We start from the raw sequence: 24899 nt of genomic DNA, 5'->3' as shown, positions 1-24899 counted from the left end.
CTCTACAGAACAAGCGAAAAGGCAACTGGCTCTCAGCTAAAGCTGTAAGGGAGATTTTACTCTCCCTTACCAGTGGCCTCTGTGCCTCTGGGTTACATGTATATAGGTCAATATATTGGCATTGTACAATGCAACAGCCCACGTGATAATACTCTGTGTCTTACGTTTGTACTCTAACACAATTGCTATTCAGTATCCATTCACTGCTTTCACTCATATGGGCAAGAATCTTAAAGATGAGATTTGGATTGCGCACAGAAGAGTAGAAGGCTGAAGAGATGAGAATGAAAGGAAACCTGAGATGTTATAACCTAACACAGATTGCCCTTTGCTGTGCCTAAATAGAATAGCTTTATTCCTTCAACAAACAGAAGAATTACTGTGGAACTAATCTTCACTCCTTATTTTACCTTCTAATTAATTATTTTTAAAAGTGAATGTGTGCGAGAATAACTTTAAAACTAGCAAGAATAACATAAAATGTTAAACTTTGGTTACTAGAAATGTTGAAAGTTCTATGCACACTTCCTTGTTAAAATTAAATGTATGTAACCAACAATCTGTATTTTCTATTAGGGTATGTCTAAACTACATGGCTCCGTCGACGGAGCCATGTAGATTAATTTACTCAAAAAAGAGAAATGAAGCGGCGATTTAAATAATCACCACGTCATTTAAATCAAAATGGCCGCCACGCTGTGCCGATCATTGACTGAGCCATGTAGTATAGACACACCCTTAGTGAATTGGTAACAAATAGTCAGGTCTCCAAATTTTAAGAACCATCCAGTTACCCACTGACAAACAGAGTTTCCATAGGTAATCACTAAACTACACAAACACACACTCACCTCAAAATTGTATTTTTATTTCAGGATTACCACCAAGAGAAGAGACATTTCTTTCTACGGTATCTCTCATTTAATGCTGTGGCCTTATTTCATTAGGACCACCAAATCATTGGGCCAATTGCTCGCCATGCTCAGCGCAGGTAGAAAGTAGCATTTATAGTATAACTGAAGGAGGTGTTTATCATAAGGGGAATCCCCAGCACAAGTTAACCACTGAAGCTGGGCACAACTTAAAGTGGTCTTGAGGCTGTTCTAAATTGTGCTGAAGGCACAACTCCCAGGACATCTAGGAGTGGGGAGCTGCAGGATTGGTATAATAGCACCCACACAGCCATCAGTGTCAGAAGCAGCACCGGGACAGATAAAGATCTGGTCCGCTGGATTTATGTTAGAGCATATACATTTAATTCCATCAATACAGTAATTAGAAAATGCCCAGTACCACTAGGTAACAGGTGGAAGGTGGTATTAGTTATAGAAAATAATCAGTAAAATTAAACTGGTCTTTTAAGCCAGTAGTGATATGTGGAGCTTATTAAAATATTTAATGGGCTGAGTTGATAGAGTGTTTCTGTAATTTAACTAAATAATTAGACTCCTAAGAGCTCTCTCTCCTGGGGCTAAGGTAATAATACTTTCTGGACTGCTAAAATATTAAGTCATTTCTTTCAGACTTTTGTTATATTTTGCAAAAGAAAGTAATGATCCAAGATAAGCATATCAGATTATCTTAATTACCGTGCCAGTCACACAGCTCCTTTAGTTTATTTCAGAAACACAGCCATTGTTTGTCAATTCAGTGATTTCCCCCCCTTGCCTCACCTTTGCTTTACACGAATTCGCACAAATGACCAAAAAAAAGTGAAATACAACATACAAACCCATTTTCACAACCAGTGTTGGAAGAAGTCTAGATATTCTATACGCTAATATTTCTCTAAAATTATGCTTGTGTGACTTGTACTAACCAACAGGCATCACAATTTTGAAAAGCTCTGGCTCCAGGCACATACATACAAACCTCAGCAGAATATAGCTAGAGACCGTCACTTGAAGATGAATAAAATATTTCTTGAACTGAATGCAACTCAAGCAATTGATTCTTGTTGTATATGGTTAATTATAGAAAAGGCTTTAGTCAAAGTACCATTCTAATTCTCCATTCCAACACACCCTTCTCAGGCACTCAACTATGGAGGATTAAGAGCTGCACAATTTGGATCATTAGCCATATCCACACTAAAGAAGTGCATGTTTGGACATCTTTGGAGCAAGGCTTTTGATCTGACCTGTTACAGACTAGGACTTCAGCTCCTAGGCTATGATTCATCTTGGAAGGTGTGGCCTTAGATATTTGGTTTGGGCCCATCTTAATTCACTCTCTTCTAAGACAAAGTCTTTTTAAGATTAAAATCTCCATGCCTGGCCACAGAGAAAAGGTGGAGGGAGGGAAAATTTCAGCTGACTTTAGTTACTTTTGAATTATAGAAACATAAAAACATGCAATGGCTCTATCCATAGCCAGTAGCTATGGACCTTAATACGTGGGGTGGGAAAGAAGATGAGTTTTGAAACATATGCTAGAGACTGATCCTCCACCCCTGCTTCACCCTCCCCCTCCCCCACACACCAAGTTCACCAGTCCTCAAGGTTGCATGGAGCACGGGTCACTTGCAAGTTTAAACTAGTCTAAATGGTGGATTCTCTATAATTTAAAGGCTTTAAATCACGAATTGAGGAATTCAGTAACTCAGCCAGAGGTTATAAGTCTATTATAAGAGTGGGTGGATGAGGTTCTGTGGCCTGCAATCATAATGGTCCCTGCTGGCCTTAAAATCTATGGGTCTATAATAAAATCCACAGCATATGCCATATGCACAAGTTTGAAATGAGAAAATATAACTTATACTTTTCTAACCTTTGTATGGAAAATATTGGTTTTTGCATATAATATGAATGGTATTATGCTTTGATAAACTATTCAGAAAAAAATCAGAGCATACAGAATTTTTTATTTTCACAGTTTTCATCATGGCAAAGGGGTAGCACAGTGTTAGAACCATCACTACTTCATGGAATATTTCTGTGAATTCTAACAGGAAATGTTTACCAAAGAGACATTTTTTCCATTTATATTTATACAAAAGTAATGGTAACAATATGTCTTTGTTTTCAATTATGGCTTTATTTCTGCCTATTTTTATTCTATTGGGCAGGCGATGGGTGGTTTTACTATAAATGCTGAAAAAAGTAGAGGTAAGTTTACTTCTAATGAATTACTGGCTACAAGTAATTGCTTATTTAAGTATATAAAAGTGTTATAACCTTAGTCTTTAACTAACTGGAAACATACGCAAAATAATATGTGCCTATAAATTCTTTTCAAAGTAGAAAAATGCAGCTGTTTATAAATTCCACTGGGCTTCTCTGAGTTTTTACATACAGAAAATTCAGAAAGTCAAAGAGCTCAAGACTTTAATATATTCTTTTCAGGAGGAATAAGTGACGGCATTATATGCTCAACACCAGAAAATCGGAAGGGAAAGGACCTCCTCAAAGTTCCTTATGAGATGTATGGGGCATGCCCACCTACAGCTACTCATGTTCATCCAGCTAATATTCATCACCATAACTCTGAGCACAGAAGTTCTCTGAAGCATGCTCAGCACAATGAAAATGAAGAGAGTAGCCATTCAGACTGTGAACCTAAACCAAAGCCAAAGCCGGTTAGTTTGCGTCATGCAATTGCCACTGTAGTGATAACTGGAGTTGTCTGTGGAATTGTATGTCTAATGATGTTGGCAGCTGCTGTGTATGGTTGTGCCTACGCTGCAATTACTGCTAAATACCACAGAGAAAACTTGGCCCCAGTAACAGAGCAGGGGAGTTCTGAGGAAAAAGAGCCATTTGATAGTTCCTTGGCTTAAGTTACTTTTGACCTTTGGTTTCACTCAAGTAAGACTCCTCATTTCAGTCAGAAGCTTAGTGTCAAATAGGACTGATTTACTTGTTACTCCTGTATTTGCTTTTTCCACATTAAAAAAGTTTTTGTAAAATAGAAGTTCATTCCTGGGAAATGATTGATGTTGAGAGGTTAATCAGATGAAATAAATATTTTTTTGTGCATGCATACATTCTGAAGTATTACCTGAGGACGTGAGTTTGAGATTAATTAAATCTTTATGGTACCACTTTAAAATTTTCTGTTCAACATCAACTATTCCCTTGTGTAACATTAATTCAATATATTGCAATTAGAGACAGTCACTAGATATCACAAGTGAGATTTCTCGAATGGAAAAAACAAAGCAATTTTAAATGTCTTGGTAAACCTTGCCTAATACATACCTAATGAACATGCCACAATAACCTTTAAGTACAGGCCATGCTACATAGTAGTAGAATTGGCCAAAATGTTCACTCCAAGTAAATGACCCAGCAATTTTTCTAAACAAATAATCTGCAAGCACATTTTCCCCTATTCAACCTTCTTGACTAGTTAAACATCTTAATGTAGCATCCACCACGTAGTTTTTGTAAAATCCATAATTAACTATAGCAATTCAGGTCTAGGCCATATCCAAAGAAAGAAACATCGTTCTCTTACTTGGGGAACAGTAAACAGGTGTGGGGATGATGGGGCAAGATGGAAGAGAAAGGTTGCATCACAGCATTATGAAACAAGAATTTGAGAAAGGGCATTGATAAAATATAACAAAATATACACATAGAAGCTACCCTTTATTCCTCAACAAAAGACTAATACACATAACCACCACAGAGACTTCTCATTATCTTAATTCGTAAAACTTCAATTTGGCAACATTCATAACAGGAATAACAATGGATTTGGTACTGAAATTAATATAATTGTGTGTTTGCATAGTCTCATTTTTTTTCTGATGGCTGGTTAGATTCCCCAGAGAGTCTAACCTAGCAGAGTGTTCCAGCAGCAGAAAGTTTGCTGTAAGAGGAAGTTGCAGCCACAAAATCCTCAACACCAGAAGGGAAAGGATATCCTTAAACTGCAGAAACATTTTTCACATAAAATATTTGATTAGGGAGCTCACTGCACCATTTAAATCTAGTATTAGATTATTATAATAGGTACATCTACATTTTCTAGACTGGATTTCATTTTCAGAATTAGCATTTTGCAACAAAAAAGGAAGCTCTTCTTAACTAGGGTAGTAATACAAGGGTATTGGATAGAATTTTACCATCAGTGCACTAAATCAAAAGCCTGAGTGCCAAACCAGTCAAAGGCCTTTTACACATTTACACACACACGGCACCCATGCAATCAGAATGCAGAGATGTAAAGCTGAAATGTTTTAAAGCTCCAATTGATTTCAGTGGAGCCAGGATTTCAGACAGTGATCCCAGTAACCTAGGACTCAAAAGTGGCACTTTAAAGTACAAATACCCTCAGATTTCCAAGAGGTTATCCTGCAAAGAGAGACCAGACATGAAATTCTTGATATTTTTAAAGTTAAAAAAAGGAAGCAGAGCCTCTGCAGTGCTCAGCCCTTACAAAACTCATACCAACCTACCAAAAACACTTACACCCTCTTCCTAAAGCAGCAAAAAAGACATAAAATGATTTTTAAATATCTTTATTAGGGAGCTTTTAAGTTGCTTTGGGCATTTCCATGTGAAATTCTGCCATAAAGCCAGATCATTCTTACTTCCATTAATGCATTCTTTTGTGTGACTAGAGCAGGTCAATCCATACTAAATGTGTCACATACATTCTAACAGGCTGCATGTTCAAAATGCAGAAACATCACATTATGTTTTGAAAAAATTGTAGAGATTTATAAATTCAGCCCATGGTTGCCACAAACAGCCATTTAAGATGATAATGTTTACTAACATTTTAAATGTCAGCAGACTTTCAATAGAGAAAAGTATAGAGCCAATCATTTAAATTAACAAATGCAAACTTACAATTTTGCAATAAGAAAAATGTAATGTTTAACTGTAAAAATAAAATTCAGATGAAAGACACAATTTGCTAAGTATTCTGTGAGAACCACAAATTATCTTTCACAACCACTGCAGTTCATAAGGGATAATTTTCAAACGCCTGACAGATTATTTTTAGCTGCTTGTTTTGTACGGCTGAATCCAGGGTTTCCCTACAAAATGTCCATTATTTGTAAAACTATGGACATCTGCTGCTGAAATGAATTATTTGCACAGATTTATTTTGTCCATAAAGGTAACTGATAATCAGTTTCAACAATGCAATACAGAGTATTTCTATAAACATAGTTCCCTCCCACCTCTACACTCTGGAAGAGCCCCTTTAGTCCTCAGAATATCAGGATAGCTTGTCTGCCACTTTTTTTAGAAAGAGAGCTAAAAAATGGATTGTACTACAGGCAGTCCCCGAGTTACGCGGATCCGACTTATGTCGGATCCGCACTTATGAACGGGGCTTTCTCGCCCCGGAGCTCGCAGGCAGCGGGACCGCCCAGAGCGCAGCGGTCCCGCCACCTCGACCTCCGGGACGAGAAAAGCTGCTCCGGGTGCCCCTGGCCTGCTGGGGACCATCTCCAGCAGACCAGGGACACCTGGAGCAAAGCCGGGGAGGCGGAGGGGTCCTGCGCCTCTGAGGCTTTGCTCTGGCAAAGCCGGGGAGGCGCGGGACTCCGCCGCCACTGCGGCTTTGCTCCCGGTGTCCCTGGTATGCTGGAGACGGTCCCCAGCAGACCAGAGGCACCGGGAGCAAAGCGGCAGCGGCGGCAGGGTCCCGCGCCTCCCCGGCTTTGCCAGAGCAAAGACTCAGAGGCGCGGCACCCTGCCGCCGCTGCAGCTTTGCTCCCCGTGTCCCTGGTCTGGTGGGGGGGGGGGGGGGCGCAGCTAGTGCCTCCCCCCAGCAGACCAGGGAGACGTGGAGCAAAGCCCGGGGCCTGTGGTAGAGCAGGTGGGGCGCTGCCGGTTGGTCCCGCAGCACCGCTCCTTGGCACTACTGGACCAACCTGGCAGCACCCCAGCTGCTCTGCCCCAGGAGTCCTGATTCAGCCGCTGCTGATCAGTTTCAGCAGCGGCTGAATCAGGACACCTGGGGCAGAGCAGCTGGGGTGCTGCTGGGTTGGTCCAGTAGCGCCGAGGAGTGGTGGCGCTACTGGACCAACCCAGCAGCACCCCAGCTGCTCTGCCCCAAGCGTTCCCAAGTCAGCCGCTGCTGAAACTGACCAGTGGCTGACTACAGGAAGCCCCTGCCCCGGGCTTTCTGGAATCAGCCGCTGATCAGTTTCAGCAGCAGCTGACTTGGGGATGCCTGGGGTTCTTAACTTGAATCTGTATGTAAGTCAGAACTGGCGTCCAGATTCAGCCGCTGTTGAAACTGATCAGTTTCAGCAGCGGCTGAATCTGGACGCCAGTTCCGACTTACATAGACATTCAACTTAAGAACAAACCTACAGTCCCTATCTTGTACGTAACCCGGGGACTGCCTGTATTCTTATCTTTCAAACAGGAGCTACTTTGTCACTTTATTTTCAGAATCAATACATGGAAAATTGACACGAAGAAAGCGGTCCTTCTTTCAAATTTGTTCCCAATGTAGAATAGGAGATAAAACTACACTGATTTCACTGTATTCTCTACAGAAAAAAAGCCCATTAATGGTTATACAGATGAAGAGAAACATAAGTAATGAGTGCCATATGGAAGTCTTTCCATACCAACATTTGCAGAAGGATAATAAAAATCTTCATTTCTCCCAAGTGATCTCATTTCCAATCAGAGAGAGGATGCCCCTTCTTGAATTTCCAGAAAGGCAGCTTAATTACTTCATACACAGTGTATCTATCATTTGCATCATTAACAAAATAAGACACTAATTTTTGCCTAATAAGAATCTCATAGGGTATGTCTACACTACCCCGCTAGTTCGAACTAGCAGGGTAATGTAAGCATACCGCAATTGCAAATGAAGCCCGGGATTTGAATTTCCCAGGCTTCATTTGCATAGCTTAGTTAGAACTACCTAGTTCGTGCCGCGTGTAGCCGCACGGCACGGAGTTCGAACGAGCGGGGATTTAAAAATGGCGACGCCCCGCTTATGCAAATGTAGCCCGGGAAATTCAAATCCCGGGCTTCATTTGCAATTGCGGTATGCCTACATTACCCCGCTAGTTCGAACTAGCGGGGTAGTGTAGACATACCCATATTTGCCAATGACCAGGTGACAAAAGCTCTCTTTAGATCAGCATTGAATAAGTATGCTTATCTGAACCTCTTTGGTCTGCAAAATAGGGCTTGAAATGTCATTCACACAAGAATCTTGGTACATCCTGCTTTTGTGTTAAGTGAAACATAATTCCCTGGTAAGGCAGCCAGAAACATCAATCAACTGGATGTGGAATTGACCCATCACGGGGGAAGGGACAGATGTTTCATTGACAGCAATGTACATGACTAGAGCATATTATCAACAAGGGCTGAGCCTGTGGTCAGCCCTGCATGATAAGAGAAGGATCCACAGATTTGGGGTAGAGTTTTCTATGGAGTTCTTGCCTTTGTGGATACTGCAAGCTGAGTTACTTCCACAGGACTGCCAGTCCTGCTCCAAGGAGGGGAGGAGAATCTGCAAATCCTGTGGATTTTTTTTAAGTAAAAGGTTTACCATGGAAAGGGATGAACTAGCTAATCCACAGTTTTTTGTGTAGAATGAATTTATTTACAATCCACATAATTGTAGAGAAACAACAAATTACCTAAAATTCAAACCAGTGCAGGACTATCTTAATTTCAGAAAACCAGTCCAGACTCTGTGCCATGTAATGTAATCAAGGAATTATTTGGTTGGCAGCAATGTCCTTGGCAAAACACTGCTGGCATCTGCTTTTAGAGAACACTACTAGACCCACACATCTGCTAAACTTTCCCACTTTAGCTACATTTCTCAAAAAGAACAGCCTAACCCAACTTACCGGAGTAAGGAGCAAAATCCTCCTCAACGTTCACTATGCATATCAGCATACAGCTCTACTCTATGGGAATGTCTACACTATAGAGAAGATCAACTCTCTGGAGATCAATCTTCTAGCATTCGATTTACCCGGGAGGACATTTGTTGGGCTTCCATGGCCTGTACCAGTGCTTTCACTAAGTCCTCCATTGTGAGAGCCTCTAACCCAATTAAGAAGGAGAATAAAAACCAACACCCTAGTGCACCTTTTTTGTTTGTTTTTTGTCCCCCCCCCTTTACCCTCTTTCATCCACAGCACTGTTGAACAATCCCACTCTTGACACCAGTTGTGGGAAAGCTCCAGCTATCCCCCATGGGACTCACACCACTGGTAGATAGTGTTAGCCTCAGAGGCTCACTATGGTGCACCACACTGCCTGGCTACGTCTACACTGGCATGAATTTTCGGAAATGCTTAAAACGGAATACATTCCGTTTTCAGCTTTTCCGGAAAAGGAGCGTCTACATTGGCCACGGAGTTTCCGCGATAACGATGCGCTTTTCCGGAAAAGCGCGTCTACATTGGCGGCGCGCTTTTCCGGAAAAGCAGAAAGCCCGGAGCCATTTTGAAGAGGGCAAAGGCCACCAGCCCTTTCCGGGGGCGGGGCCAGAGCGCCGTTCAGACACGTGCTTAAAGGGGTCTCGCCGGGCAGCCGTTGGTCTCCTGCTCCCGTGCCTTGGGGCCTCTTCCAGGGACTGACACCCTTCGCAGGTCTGTGGGTGCCCTTTGACTTTTGGGGACACCCCCCCTTTGGCCCCCAACTGCTTTTCTCTGCGGTTTATTTTTTTGCCCAGCTCTGTGTACTATGGAGCCACGGGTGGCCATGTGCCTGGTCGGGCCCCTCTTGGTGCTGTTCCGCTGGCTGCAGCTCGTGCTGCAGGCCGGTGCCATGCTGTTCATGGACCAGGAGGCAGAGATCGCCTTGGACGCCCTCACCAGGGAGGCCCTGGCAACTCTGTCTCATCAGCACCCCACTGTATACCGGCCACTCTGGAGTTTGGACATCAGCACCGACTGGTGGGACCGTGTGGTCCTCGGACTATGGGACGACCAGCAGTGGGTCCGGAATTTCCGGATGAGAAAACAGACCTTCTTGACCCTGTGCACCTGGCTCACCCCCGCGCTACAGAGAACCGCCACCCGGCTGCGGGCACCCATCCCCGTCAACAAGAGGGTTGCCATCGCGCTGTGGAAGCTGGCCACACCGGACAGCTACCGCTCAGTGGCACACCAGTTCGGGGTGGGAAGATCCACCGTTGGCGTGATCGTCATCCAGGTAAGTCCCAGGGGGAGTGGGATGGGGGGAGGGTGCTCCACTCCAGGCCCAGGGACAGCCAAGACTCCAGGCTGGGTCGCCCAGGGGTTTTGGCCATCCCTCCCTTGCACAGGCCCACTGGTGGGGGGGGACATGGGGGGCCCTGGTGTGTGTGTGTGTGTGTGTGTGTGTGTGTGTGTGTGTGTGTGTGTGTGTGTGTGTGTGTGTACAGAGGGAATCAAGGGGGGGGGACCCAAGGGAGCGCACACTCACCCCTGGCTGTATGTAATGTGTTCCCTTGTGTTTCTCTGCACCCTTCTGCAGGTTGTCCACGCCATCAATGACGTCCTGCTGCCAAGAATCATCCGCCTGCGCAATGTCGATGAGACCATGGCCGGCTTCGCTGCCCTCGGGTTCCCCAACTGCGGGGGAGCCCTGGACGCCACCCACATCGCCATCCGGGCCCCAGAGCATCGAGCAGCCCACTTTATGAACAGAAAGGGGTACTGCTCCATCGTCCTGCAGGCCCTCGTGGATCACCGGGGCCGCTTCCTGGACATCTACGGCGGCTGGTCCGGCCGGGCACACGACGCCCGCATCCTCCGGAACTCTGGACTGTTTCAGAGGTTGGAGGCGGGCACCTACTTCCCCCGGCGGGACTTGACTGTTGGGGATGTACCGATGCCCATCTGCATCATCGGGGACGCGGCCTACCCCCTGATGCCCTGGCTCATGCGGCCCTACACGGGGCAGCCGGACCAGAACCGGGCCCGGTTCAACGACCGCCTCAACCGGGCCCGAAACCCAGTGGAGCTGGCATTTGGTCGCTTAAAAGGCCGCTTCCGTTGTTTGCTCACCCGTCTCGACATGGGTGAGCAGAATGCAACGGAGGTGCTGGCCGCGTGCTGCGTGCTCCACAATATTGTGGAGCGCAGTGGGGAGGCCTTCCTCCCTGCATGGGTGGCAGCTGAGGCACAGACCTTGGACCAGCCCGCCACAGCTGCCATCCGCCAGGCGCGCCAGGAGGCGGTGCGCATTAGAGAGGCCCTGGTGGAGATGTTTGCCCAAGCCCCCTAGCAGGGTCGCTTGGGTCACCCCAGAGTACTCTGTCCCAGCTCCTACCCTTCCCCACGTCCTCCCCTTACCTCCCCCCCCCCCAATAGTATAGTAAAGCGTCGGGTCACAGCATATCGCGGCCGTCATCGAGTCTGTTCGTCGGGTGCGTCGGGCGTAGTTAGGGTTTGTCTTTTAAGTTAGGCTAGGGTTTAGGCCACCATCGCCGTCCTGAGGAACAGCCAACAGGATTTGGGACTTGTGTGGAAGGCTTACATCAGTGCCATCTTCAATGGATCTCCTGGCTGTTCCTCTCCTGAGGCCCGGAAGGCCCAAAGGACTGACATGGCCAGCAACAGCACGATCATCCGTCGAGGGATCTCCTGGCTGTTCCTCTCCTGAGGCCCGGAAGGCCCAAAGGATCGAGGTGGCCAGCAACACCACGATCATCCGTCGAGGGATCTCCTGGCTGTTCCTCTCCTGAGGACCGGAAGGACCAAAGGATCGAGGTGGCCAGCAACACCACGATCATCCGTCGAGGGATCTCCTGGCTGTTCCTCTCCTGAGGCCCGGAAGGACCAAAGGATCGAGGTGGCCAGCAACAGCACGATCATCCGTCGAGGGATCTCCTGGCTGTTCCTCTCCTGAGGCCCGGAAGGACCAAAGGATCGAGGTGGCCAGCAACACCACAATCGTCCTCCCTGTGCCTAGAGTTTGTTTAATAATCTCTGTTGTGTGCATCTTGTAACTGTTCTTGCTAGTTTGTAATCTATGTTAATAATATTTTGTGGTTTACCTGTTACTGAAAAGTGTCATCATTTATTTCTGCGCCACAAACTACTGACCACTTACGAAGGCCCCCCCCCCCCAGTGAATAGAGTACAGATTTCGTTCTCCACAGTTTGCCACCATGTTACATTTAAGTGGCTACTTGGCATCTCACATCATTTTGTACACTACCCAAGAGTTACACAATACCCAACACACGAATGAACAGCAAAGTAGAGATCTGTTTATTTACAAGGGGGGGGGGGGGAGACCTTCAACTGGGACAGGAGAGGGGGGAGACCTTCAACTGGGACAGGAGAGGGGGAGACCTTCAACTGGGACAGGAGAGGGGGAGACCTTCAACTGGGACGGGGGGAGGCAGTTACTGGGATGGGCGGCCCCTGCGAACGCTCCTCCGGGGGCCAGCCTGCCCACGCTGGGCAGACCGCGTCGGGGCAGGGTGCACGCGGAGGTGGCCAGGAGCATGGACACGGCCAGGAACAGGGGCACGGCCAGGAACAGGGGCATGGCCAGGAACAGGGGCAGGAACAGGAACAGGAGCTGGGATAGGAGGAGGGGCAGGAACAGGGCCAGGAGCTGGGATAGGAGGAGGGGCAGGAACAGGGCCAGGAGCTGGGATGGGAGGGGGCATGACCTGTGCTACGGGAGGGATGGCGGGGGCCTGGGCTCCGCCCATGCCATAGTGAATGGCATGCACAATATGTGCCGTGAGAGTGTCCATGGTGGTGCGCATCCCTCTGCATTCGGCCAGGAAGGCAGCCCAGGCATCCTGCCGCCACTGCAGGTCCCCCTGCACCCGCTCCTCGATGGAGGCCTGGATTGCCTCCACAGCATGGACGTGGCGCCGAAGCAGCTGGTCCCTCTGGCGGAGCCTGTGCCTCCGGGGTTGGCCTGCTGGGGGTGGCGCTGCTGCCGCAATGGAGGGTCTGGTGCTGGGTCCCGCTGCAAGGAAGAGAAGAAAGGATGGGTCAGTCAGGCAGGCCGTCCACTGTCCCCACACCGCATGCCCTCCACCCCGAACCCAGGTGACCCCACAGTTGTGTGGCTTGGGCCCACTCGGTTCCCCTCCTGCCTGCCCCTGGAGTAGGGTCCTCCCTCCAGGGTATTGTAAGCACCGCTCTGTATCCTGGCCCCATGCAGGGCGGGAGGGTGCTAGTGCAGCGTTCACCTGTGGAACTCCCTGCCGGTGGAGACTGTGAAAAGCTTTTGGGTTAATCACTGCTGTTTGACAGGGAGCGAGATGCATCCCCACGCAGTGCCTGGGAGCACATCTGGCAGAGGCGGTCTGGGCTCTCAGATCCCCTCGTGTGGGATATCTCCTGGACGGAACCAGAAGGGTGACTGGGGGGTGGGGGGATGTCCCATCCTTGCAGCACAACTCAGGGGCCCTTCTCCCTCCCACGATCCCTCCCGCAAGCCCGGTAGCCCAGGAACATGTGTGGCCCCAGTGGGGACTTCCCTTGGGGAACCAGCCAAGGCACCGGGAGCAGGTGAGGGGCTCGGTGGGGGCCACGGTCACAGGACCGTGACGCTGCGGTCTACCCAATTAGAAGCTGGCTGTGCCTCACAGCCAGGCATGGGACAGTGTGCCGTTCTCTGGTCTGCACCCTTGCTGGAGCTGCGGGCTCTGGGCTGAGTCCCTGGGGCCCTGGCCAGTTCCGTCCGGCATCCACCCTTCCCCCTGGTCCCGCCAAATGTGTGTGAGCAGCAGGGTCCCAGGCGTGGCCTGCAGCTGCCTGCCGTGGTCACGTGCCGCTCGGTCACCAGGTTGCACGTGGTTGCACCTGCTGCTTGCTGTCCTCATGCTATGCAGCGTGCAGCTCACGTGGCCTGAGTGACATGCTCTCCCCTTCCCCCCTCCGGGCACCTGGCTCCCCACCGCCCGCCCTCCGCCCCCCACCCTTGGGAGTGCAAACTGCACAGACTCACCAGTGGGTTCCTCCCCGTCCTCGGAGGAGTTGCTGGAGGGGGCCTGCTGGGTGGCAACGCTGGCCTCCTCACCAGATGCACTGCCGCTGTCGTCTGCCTCCTCCGGCTCGGTGGGACGGTTAATAGGTGGCCGCTGGCAGGTGTCCACGGGGACCGGTGGGGCTTGAGGGGCGGGCTCTCCCAGAAAGGAGTGGAGCTCCGCAAAATATGGGCAGGCGTCGGGTCCTGCCCCCCTGCCCTCAGTGGCCCTGACATACCCCAGCCGCAGCTCCTTGACTTTGGAGCGGACCTGCTCACAGTTGCGGCTGGGGTGTCCCTGCTGGGCCAGGTTCTGCGCAAGCCGAGTGTACAGATCAGCGTTCCGGCGCCGGGAATGGAGGTCGTGGAGACCCTCCTCCTCCTTCCATAATTCGATGAGGGCCTCCAGCTCCCTGGGGCTCCAGGATGGGGCCCGCCTTTTGCGGCCCCTGGGGGCCTCCTCCGCTGGGGGTCCAGGGGGCTCTCCAGCAGGAGCTGCCATGGTGCGGTGAGCCGAAAGGAAAAAAGTGTTGGGCAGCACAGCAGGCGGCAGAGCTGACCCAGACAGGCTCCTGGCACGTGCGCCCAGCAGCCTGAGAGCCCTTTAACAGCTCGGGCTTACCAGGAAGTCCGCGGCTCCTACGGGGTCTCCCAGCGTCCAAACCGCTTTTTTCCGTTTTTTCTGCTTTTCCGGAAAAGCTGTCTACACTGGCCCTTTTCCGGAAAAGCTTTTCCGGAAAATGGACTTATGCCCGAGCGGGAGCATCGTACGGTTTCCGGAATAGCGGCTGATTTTGTACAGTACAGCATCGTTGCTTTTCCGGAAATTCAAGGGCCAGTGTAGACAGCTCGCGGGTTATTCCGGAAAAGCGGCTGATTTTCCGGAATAAGTGGCCCAGTGTAGACGCACCCCCTGTGTTTCTACTAGGGGCAGGATCCACAGCCTACTGAGCCATACTCATCAAAGGCTAATTCATAGGTTTGGGGTAAAATCCCTATCTCCCTTCTCAAGGCTGAGATGTTGTAGGGAGTTTGGGGGAACCCAGGCCTGCCCACTACTCCAGATACTGGCTCAGGGACCCTAAGGCAGTAGCACAGTAGCAACAGACAAGATTATGGCCTCTCTCAACCTGACAGCTTTTCCCTGGGCCAATTCCCCACATAATCCCTCCCAGTACCTTTCCTTTAGTACTTGCTCACCAGTCCTCCACTCAGACCCACACAGCACTTCCTCCTTCCTATCCTTCACTCTATTCCTTCCCCTTTCCTTGCCTGAGGCTTGCCTGCCCTTTTAAAACGGCACCACAGGCCTTAATTGGCTGCAGGTAACCAATCAGCCTGTAGCTTCTAGGAAGTTCTATTTGACCCCAGGTGCCTGTCTGATTATGCTGAACTTAGGCTTGGCCTTTTTTTACTTGGGAAAGAGAAAGCTGTACACTCAAGCTCCAGCATGTATTCTCTCCATCAGTGAGCAACAGACAGCTAGGCTGGGTCTGTCACTACACATTTTGTGTAACTGGATGGTGTATGTTAAGCCAACCTACCTCATCTAATGTAGACCTAGGCTACCTGAGCAGCACTTACATTCAAGTGATGAGTGCTAAAGAATGAAATAGAGGATTAGGCAGCTGTGATATTTATGCTCAGAAATTATGATTATTTTAACAGAGACATATCCCTCCAAGAATTAGGAGGGAGGGATAGCTCAGTGGTTTGAGCACTGGCCTGCTAAACCCAGGGTTGTGAATTCAATCCTTGCAGAGGCCATTTAGGGATTTGGGGCAAAAATTGTCAGGGATGATATTTGGTCCTGCTGTGAAGGCAGGGGACTGGACTCAATGACCTTCAAGGTCCCTTCCAGTTCTAGGAAATTGGCAATCTCCATTAATTTATTTTATTTTATAAGAATTGTGTTGTCTGGTAAAAGCATCATTTCTAAAAGGTGAAGTGAACTGTGTGCATATGCAAATGTCTTGAATACTGAATGTACATTCTGCTTTTTTACTGAAGTCATTATTATACATCTCAATATGAGATTTATGAATGTAAAAAGAATATGCAAAATCTATTAGATCCTTTGGCAAAATATAAACTAATTGTATTTTCCACGAAAGCATGCAGGGACAATGCAAGGGATTTCCTCAGCATTACTGCTGATTAGAAAGTTCAGCGGCTTGCACACTGGCGTAAGTAAATCACTCTCTTGACTAATGAGGAAAGCATATATCTTAGAAAACCTAGAACATCTGGATGGTGTTTCAGTGTAATGTCACATTCATTTTCTCTTAAACCCTACTACTAAGAGACTACTTTTTATAGATGGACCTATACTTTTTAAGTGCTTTGCATGGTTGTAGTCACATTCAAAGTAGTAGCAGGCAAAACAGCAGGTAACCTTAGCAGTACACAATAGTTTATAAACAATTATTTGATGCTTTAATTCTATCTAATACGTTAACCTAATATATCATAGTACAATGGAATGGCCATCTGGGAGGCATTTACAATGTACTTAGTTCCTAAAGGTAATTGGTAGTTACAGTGTGTTAACCTGTTGAAGTCAATGGCTCACATTTGTGCATGCTGAGATTTTTCATTTGCAAAACTTCTAAAGCGTATGCACAACAGTTGTATGCACATTCCACACTGGGTACACACTTTTAAAAATCTGAACCTAAAGCTTTAAAATGTCTGAGTCTATAGTACTAATACTAAATGTCTGAGTCTATAGTACTAATTCTTAAACCACTACAACCATCCTTCACAAAGCTAATAAGGGGTAGTTAAATACTAACAGGTAACCCGGAATATTCCCATATGGCAATACAGTTGAACCTCATTTAGCTGAAGTCTATTTAGTCAAGAGTCTTAGATTGACTTGGACAGCTGACATATCCTCAGATATGTGCCAATTTAGGCATCTTGAATATACATATGACTAGCACAGTAAAGACTGCGACTCTCAAAAGTGATTCATGATTTTGAGTGCCTCCATTTTTGAGTACACAGCCTGTGACACCTGAAAGGTGCATAAGTTTCAGAGTGAGTATTCTCTGAAAATCAGGCACCTGAATATCCCAAAACAGAGACACCCAAAATCATAGTGTGTTCCAAGTTTGAAACACAGCTGCTGCCACCTCCTCCTTAACTATCTATGATTGTGGAGATCTGGCCAACAGACCAACATCTACTAGGTGGAGTCATTCCAATTCTCTAAGGAGTTTTAGTATCCTTTAATTGGCTTTCTTCACTTTTGCACCATTTTAATGACTTAGAAAATAGTGAGTATTTATCAATTTGTGTGAAGTGAGGTGAAAATAGAAGATGGGCAAAGGAATACGGTGAGGCTGGGAGGTCTATGAAAGAATCAAGCAAAGAACATGACCTGTCATGAGTTCTGGTAGACTCGGCTACCTCTGGCTAACTAGCAACACAAAGGGTATGTCTACACTGCACTCTTACTTTGAAATAAGCTATTCCAGAATAGTTATTCCAAAATAACTTATATCGAATAGCACATCTACACTGCAGGGAAGCCTCAAAATTAGTTTGGGGCAGGCTTCTCTAATGCAATGTGCTATTTCGATTTAGAGCCCCAGGAGGCACTAGGGAAGAATAACTTAGAATGGCCTGGTGAGGTGCCATTTTGAAATAGCAGCAGTGGAGTGTCTACACATGCCTTATTTCAAAATAGCTATTTCGGAACAGACAGAATAGGTTTACATATTTCGGAATAAGCCATCCATTATTTTGAAATAATGGAATGGCTGTGTAGATGCCTGCATTGTTATTTCGAAATAACGTGTTATTTTGAAATAATGGTGCAGTGTAGATGCATCCAAAGTGTAGTAGTTTAGGATTAAAATATAGAAAACAGTGATTTAGCACTGAAAGTAGAGGTCTGAAGGGCTACATTTACACTGCAATGCTATCTCGGGATAACAGAGTATCCCAAAATAGTTATCCCATGACTTAACAGCAAGCCCATTATTTCAGGCTCACTATTCCAATGTTCCTGTAAACCTCATACATGACGAGTAAGGGACATTTTGGAATAGTGGGTTATTTCAAAATTTGGCACAGTGTAGACAGTGCCAAATTCTGAAATAAGCTATTTTGAAATGAGACCAAAATAAGATATGCAATTTGCATGGCTCAAATTGCATATCTTATTTTGAACTACAATGCACTGTAGACATAGCCAAGGTGTCAGACTAGGGGCTTATCTAAACTATGCAGAACAGTCTAAAGAGGATATGCAAATTCTGCGGGAATTTGCAAATCTTCTTCCGATCGCACTTTCAAAAGCAGAACTTTCGAAAGTGAAAGTCGTTTAGACGCGGCTTTTTTGGTGAACCCCCTTTGTCAAAAAGCCATGTAAACCTCATTTTTTGAGGAAGAGCAGCTTTTCGACAAAGGGGAGGTTTACTGAAAAAGCCGCGTCTAAACTACTTTCACTTTCAAAAGCTCTGCGGAATTTGCATATCCTCTTTTGACTGTTCCGCGTAGTCTAGATAAGCCCTCAGAGACTAAGAGGAAAAGTACTGACCAACAAAGGTTTACATATAAAATGTTGGAGCACGTTTATGAGCTGATCTTTTGAGATTTTTGAATAGTAGTCTGTTTTATTTATCTATCTTTTACTCTCTTCTAATTTAATAAAACTTCCTCTCTGAAAAGTTATATATTTGAAAGGGGAAATGTTCTTGTTCAGTTTTTATAAGCAATTATTTATTTAAAGGAGTGAAAACCATATTATACGTTTGCATAATATAATGTTGTAGAGAGATAGGGAATACACAATGAAATTGTCAGAAAAAAGAGCTGTTGCTAGGCTACCTTTGCTAGGAAATTTGATTAATTCTCCTATTTTTAATTTATAAATGGCTTGATCCTTTTAAACTTTTATATTCTTAACAAGAAAATGTATATTCAAACAGTTCCAAAATATTGTAAAAATCTATAATTTTAATATAAATAAATGGCACTAATGGATTCCCCTAATTCTAGTAAAACAGGTACAGCACATTCATTTGCATAAAATCTTTCATTGGAAAATTTATTTCGATCATCACCACTAGGTATCAGTGGACAAATATAAAAAGGACATATAAAAATAGATGTCAAAGATCATATGACTTTTACTTGTGCACTTCAGTATTGACACTATAGAGTAATGTTTCTGGTTTCTCAAAACTTTTGTCTATTTTTATTCACATGGCAAAGAATAGTGAGCAACTCAATACTCATTGTGTCCTTGTACTCTGACACCAACTACTATAAAGTTAAATGCACCTGCTCAATATGACTTGTTATTATGTGATACCTCAGATTCCTTGGAACTTTAAATACCACATACCTATAGAAAGATAATAAACTGTGTAAGGAAATTTAATCAGATCTGCACCAGGTAAAAAGCATCTGCCCTTTCTGTTTTCTTCAACTTCTGCCGCTTTGAGCAGGAAAATATTTGCAGCATCTAAAGATTTGGGCCAGATTTTGTCATCTTTACTGAAGCAGAGTAGTAACTTGCTACATGAATAGTATTACTGTTTTGAAAAGCTTCAGGGAGTAGCCGAGTTGTACAGGATAAACTTAAAAAACAACAAATAGTCTGGTAGCACTTTAAAGATTAACAAAATATGTAGATGATATCATGAGCTTTCGTGGGCACAACCCGTTGGTGTCCGATGCATCCCTCAGTATTTCCTTTCATCTTTCCCTGTCTAATGTAGAGTGGCTTAGTTTCTGTAGACTAGCACCACACCAATCTACTACATCATCTACCCATTCTCTGTGGGGTCTGCCTCTCTTATTTGAACCGTCCATTATGCCGAATACCAACGTCTTGGCTTTTTGCTCGTCATTCATTCTGCAGATATGACTGAATGTAGCTTCCACTGTATAACCTTCTGCAGTAGGTTCTCTTTTGGTTGTATCTTCCTATATAATTCCTTGCTGGTGACCTTCTGCATCCATCCTATTCTCAGGGGCTACGTCTACACTGGCATGAATTTCCGGAAATGCTTAAAAAGGAGTACTATTCTGTTTTCAGCTTTTCCGGAATACGGACTTATGCCCGAGCGGGAGCAGAATAGTGTTTCCAGAATAGTGGCTGATTTTGTACAGTAGAGCATCGTTGCTATTCCGGAAATTCAAGGGCCAGTGTAGACAGCTCGCAGCTTATTCTGGAAAAGTGGCTGATTTTCCGGAATAAGTGGCCCAGTGTAGACACACCCAGGATCTTTCTATAACAACTCCTCTCAAATGCCAATATCTTTCTCTTTGAAACTTTTGTCATCACCCATGTCTCACACGTTTTCAAGATGCTTAGCTTCATTCCTAAGCTAATCGCTTTGCTTTTCCAGATCTTATCCATCCCCCCATTTACCATTCCTTAATCTTTGTTTGTCCCCAACCTTGGCACTGGGCATGTACAACAATTGCTTCAGCATTCTTTATGTACCTCCAGCAGAGAGAGGCATTACTAGACATACCTGGAGATACTTGGGTGTCTTTCCCCACTTGCCATCATTTTCTAATAAGGAGTCTTTGTAGTGGGAGAGGCTGTGAGAAATCTTCAGATTAAAAGATTATTTTCTTCTTCTCCTCAGTTCAGCTCTCTTTTGGAACTGGGACCCCACAGGTGTGAGGAAACATAACTGACCTTCAGTTAACTCGGAGTTTCAGTTAACTGGACATGCCTTAATCAGGGCTTGATTGTATTCAGAGACTAAAATTCTTACCTGATAAATAAGGCTTCTGATGCTTTTAAAATGAGTTTGTGAACATATTAATCTGACTTACAACAGCAATGTAGTGATAGCAGGAAATTTTGACTGCACACAGTGCCCATGTTCTGCTTTGCATGTGATACGGTGATTAATGTTGACATTCAAATATAAATAGCAAAACAGTATCTATTTAAAATTACATCTCAGAATAAAGCTACCAGCAACAGAACAAAGCTACCAGATATTTGCCCCATTAGACCTTCCTCCCTGACCATGCCATCCTTTGGTAGTATGCAAAGTAACAAGATATATGCAATTTCATATTTTCACCAATAAGTGACACAAGTGCTTTCTACTTTTGGTGGAACAGATGAGCCCTCAGTTATGACATTAGAGGGGGGAAAGCACTGTTGTACTTAAAAGCTAGTTCATCTAATAATTATAAACTATTCTTCTACTGAAAACTTTGCATTCTGAAATGGAACATGGTAATGAGAAACCCACTAGATTTTCAAAGCTGTATAATCTTTTTATATATTGACTGTTTAAACTTACATAGAAAGGTCTTCTTCAAATGACAGAATCGGTATTTATTAAGATGCAATACAAAGATACTCAACAATCATTCCTAGAATTTGAAGTGTCTCCTATTAGCAAGTATCATATTGCTTTTGCATATCCTCCAATGCTAGACATAAATATACATGTAAAAGTCACTGTTAATGTTTATTTGCATACTCCTCTCTACAGAGCAAATAGGATTAGATAGGTTTGTAAATTATAGACTACCACCAACCTGTTAGTCTATAAGATGCCACAGGACTCCTTGTTGTTTTTGCAGATACTAACTAACACTTCCCCTCAGACTAAATTAGTTGAAATATTCTAGAATGTACCTGATCTCACACAGTAAAAGGAAAACAAGAAACAGGAAAACTTGTACCCCAGAAGCTTTAGAGGAAGGAGAGTAGGCTAAGCCTCAAGTTTGACATGTTGCAAGATTCTGACCCGTTCTGCTCAGTTCTTCATCTTTCTGACATAGTTGCACTGAGCACTATGCAATTCAACCACTTGCTTATGGGTCTTTTGGCTGATGCCTTAAAATCTAAGGCATGGTTGTGACTATTTTCTTCCATTATTTGATCTGAGGAAGTGGGTCTGGCCCACGAAAGCTCATCATCTAATAAACCATCTTGTTAGTCTTTAAAGTGCTACATAGTCCTGTATTTTGTTTCAGCTACACCAGACTAACACGGCTACATCTCTATCACTATTAAAATCTAAGCACTGTCTTGTCTGTGGTAATATTCAATATCCCTTGACAGTTTTTGTAAGGAAAGACATTTGGCTTACTATTCTTTACCAAAATTCTCTGCCATTGTGCAGTGTGATGTGCATTTATTAACTCTTGCTCTCCATCCCAAACGTGGTTCGAGTTCAGTGGAGTTCTTTTGCATAATGGTTGTGAAGTGCTTGGGGACCATTCAGAATGAAAGGTGCTATGTAATGTAAGGACGAGGTTATACCATGGCCTTTGGGCCATAACCTATATACAGGGGTGGGGTGAATGAAGGGATCAAATCAGAATTCTTTCATTGTCTCTAGCTCGATGGTCAGTGGAGAGAACTGGGCCTGGGCTTTCTTACTCTTTATGAGCAACTGGTCTGGGCCAACCATTACAGTATTATCTCCACTCTTTATTTCTCAATGTCAAAGAACATTAAAGTCATGCCTCTGTCAAAGGACAAACATATGGAATTAGCTGTCAATCATTTTGCTATTTAACCACACCAGAGAATAACACAAGAGTACAATAGTTAAATTTGTAGTAGTTCACCATAAAAATCACATAGTTGCTACCATTCACACAAGCTGCAGAAGAGAAGCTCAGTCCTAAATGGCGTCATTGCTAATCAGCTGCATTGCCATCAAAAATCAAAATTCACATCCAAATTTCCCTCATCTCAATGGAAGAAAAACAACAATAAAAAACCCACAGGTTGACCTGGCTGCACTGGCAATTTAAAAAAACATGCTTTTTAAAATGTAAACTCAATATAGAAACCACAGAGGAAATATTAGGTGGCACACCAAGACATATCTCTTCTGAGCAAAACTGCATTTTAACTATGCCCAGTATACACATTTTTCAGGTTTATTATTCATCTCTCTGCTGCAAATAAATTAAGCTTTCAAAGTATACACAAACCCAATAAATATACCAGTGTATTTCTAAACATACACAGATAACCCTCTACTCAAATTTGCATTCATTTAAGTTGTTAACGTAATTATATGTCAGTTGGAGAAGAAGGAATTTAGAAGTGTCTTATGTTTTTCTCTAGTCAAGTAAATGTAGTCTCACTTTGGACTGAACAGAGGAGGTACAGATGGTAAAGCAGCGGCAGCACACAAAATTCTGCAGTGTTGCCAACAATTTTAACCCTACAGAGTCATTGATTTTGAAGATCTCCTGCCATTATTATTGGATTATGATTCCTCCATGTGGAACATGACATTGTCAGCACAGAACCAAATAAGTTAGTATAGATAAGGGGCCTATTGCCAGTGATTATCTTCTACAAAAGATGAAAACAAAAAGAGAAAAAATGCAAACAGAACAGAGGGGGTTGCATACATGACAGCAAGAATTTAATTTCTCCCCCACGGTCAGATTTAAATAATATTCTCCATTAATATTCATATTTAAATACATTTTTAATTTAAAAATACCTTACTATTTTAGGGTGTTTGCAAACAAAAATGACCTGGTGCAGCTTTATTTTCAGTCAATACCTACGTAATGAATACAGTGATTTTAAACTTAAGGGGTGTTTCAGCACCAGTGTGCTGTAATCTACTGAGTTATTGGGAATAAAGAGTATTTATTTAAAAAAAAAACCTAGAAAGTGGAGTTTTGGCAGAATTACAACTTTAGATAAAAGTGATTTTTAAAATATTACCATAAATTACTTAGGAGCCCATTTTAAATAATGACTTAGAACCTGATTTTAGGCCAGATTTTTCAAGACATTGCTCTGCTCATTGCAACAATGCCAAACAGTGATTTAGGAGTCAAAGTTTCATTGAAAGTCAACGGGACATAGGAAACTAATTCACTTTTGAATATGAAATGAAAAGAAAACAGACAGGTGTTGTACCACTGTTGTATATTGCCTGAATGCTTTTAAAAATCTGGACCTTTATGTCCCAGAGATGCTTTTAAACATATAATTGACAATTCTTTGAAAAATCTCTAAGTTGTACAGTGAAATCACAATTTCCAGTCATCCTCTGCTTCTCCACTTCCTACCTTTTTATTTATTTTTAAAGTAAGTAGCAGCTCTCAGCATACTAAGAACTAAAGCTACTCTGGACATAGGATAGTTGTACTATAACTTGTTCCATGTGGAAATAGAATTGATAACGTCCGTTTATGCTCTGTAGCTGAAGTATAAATAGAATAATTCATATAATTGTTGTCTCTCTGAACTTCTGTTACTGTCTGATGGATACTTCTATGCAAAGTAGTTGTTGAAGAAGCAGGGGAAACTAAGAAAATGAATGAGTGAGGCAAGAAGAACTGTTCTTTGTGCTTTCACAAGGAACTTAATTTTGTCTCCACCTTAAAAAGGAACATATTATTACATGACACTTCAGTATCCCTCCCAGTACAATGAAAAACCTTAATTATATCTGCAACAACATTAGCTATTATCCGGTTTGACATTTTTGCACAAGTTAATTGTTCTCATATGTTTTTGTAAGAGAATGATGAGATTATAATTAAGATTTTCTCTTACGTTGTGAAGGAGAACAATGAGTTGTGTATATTCTCATCAACTCAGGGCAGAAGAGCACCTTTCCTGTGACACACTGGAATTTTTTTTATCAGTGGGGATATGCTGAGTTTTAAGGAACAGTTCAAAGATGTCCCATTATTTGCAATGGCATGCCCTTTACTTTTCAGGGATTGTATGCTGGGGATAAGACTCACTTAACCCGCTTGAATCCCATTAAACTACTTTTTGTTTGTTTATGTAATTTCCTAATATGATAAATATAGGTTGGTTTGGAGTAGGTAGGGATGTTCCCCTAACTTTCCCTCCAGTGGACAGAAAAGATCGCCAAAAGGGTAGAGAGGGGCAGGGTGAGCTAATTATGTGTGTGTGTAGAGGGAGAGAGAAATTAGTTTTATTTCTACCCTCTCCAACTACAGCTCAATGGTTTCTGCATTCCTGTGGTGAGATCAGCTTGTGTATGGCCACATCTTCTCCACTGGGCC

General features: G+C 44.3%; 2 protein-coding genes across 4 annotated transcripts in view; one reads left to right on the top strand and one right to left on the bottom strand.

Annotated features, from left to right (window-relative positions):
- Positions 1-24899, bottom strand: part of CACNA2D3 (calcium voltage-gated channel auxiliary subunit alpha2delta 3) — a 758781-nt gene that overhangs the window by 112817 nt on the left and 621065 nt on the right. The window lies entirely within an intron of this gene.
- Positions 1-24899, top strand: part of LRTM1 (leucine rich repeat transmembrane protein 1) — a 32995-nt gene that overhangs the window by 4709 nt on the left and 3387 nt on the right. Inside the window, exon 3 of one of the 3 annotated variants that reach the window (XM_075938902.2) lies at positions 3345-3577. The exons of 1 other annotated variant lie outside the window; for it this stretch is intronic. In XM_075938902.2, the coding sequence (XP_075795017.2) occupies positions 3345-3577 (233 nt within the window). Of the gene's footprint in view, positions 1-3344; positions 6372-24899 lie in introns of those variants that run through there. One more of the 3 variants, XM_006129741.5, reaches the window with a different exon arrangement.

This window comes from Pelodiscus sinensis, chromosome 11 (assembly GCF_052426305.1).
Source record: "Pelodiscus sinensis isolate ZL-2025 chromosome 11, ASM5242630v1, whole genome shotgun sequence".
NCBI lineage: Eukaryota > Metazoa > Chordata > Testudines > Trionychidae > Pelodiscus > Pelodiscus sinensis.
Note: the sequence above shows the minus strand (reverse complement) of the source record. Positions and strands in the feature narration are given on the sequence as shown.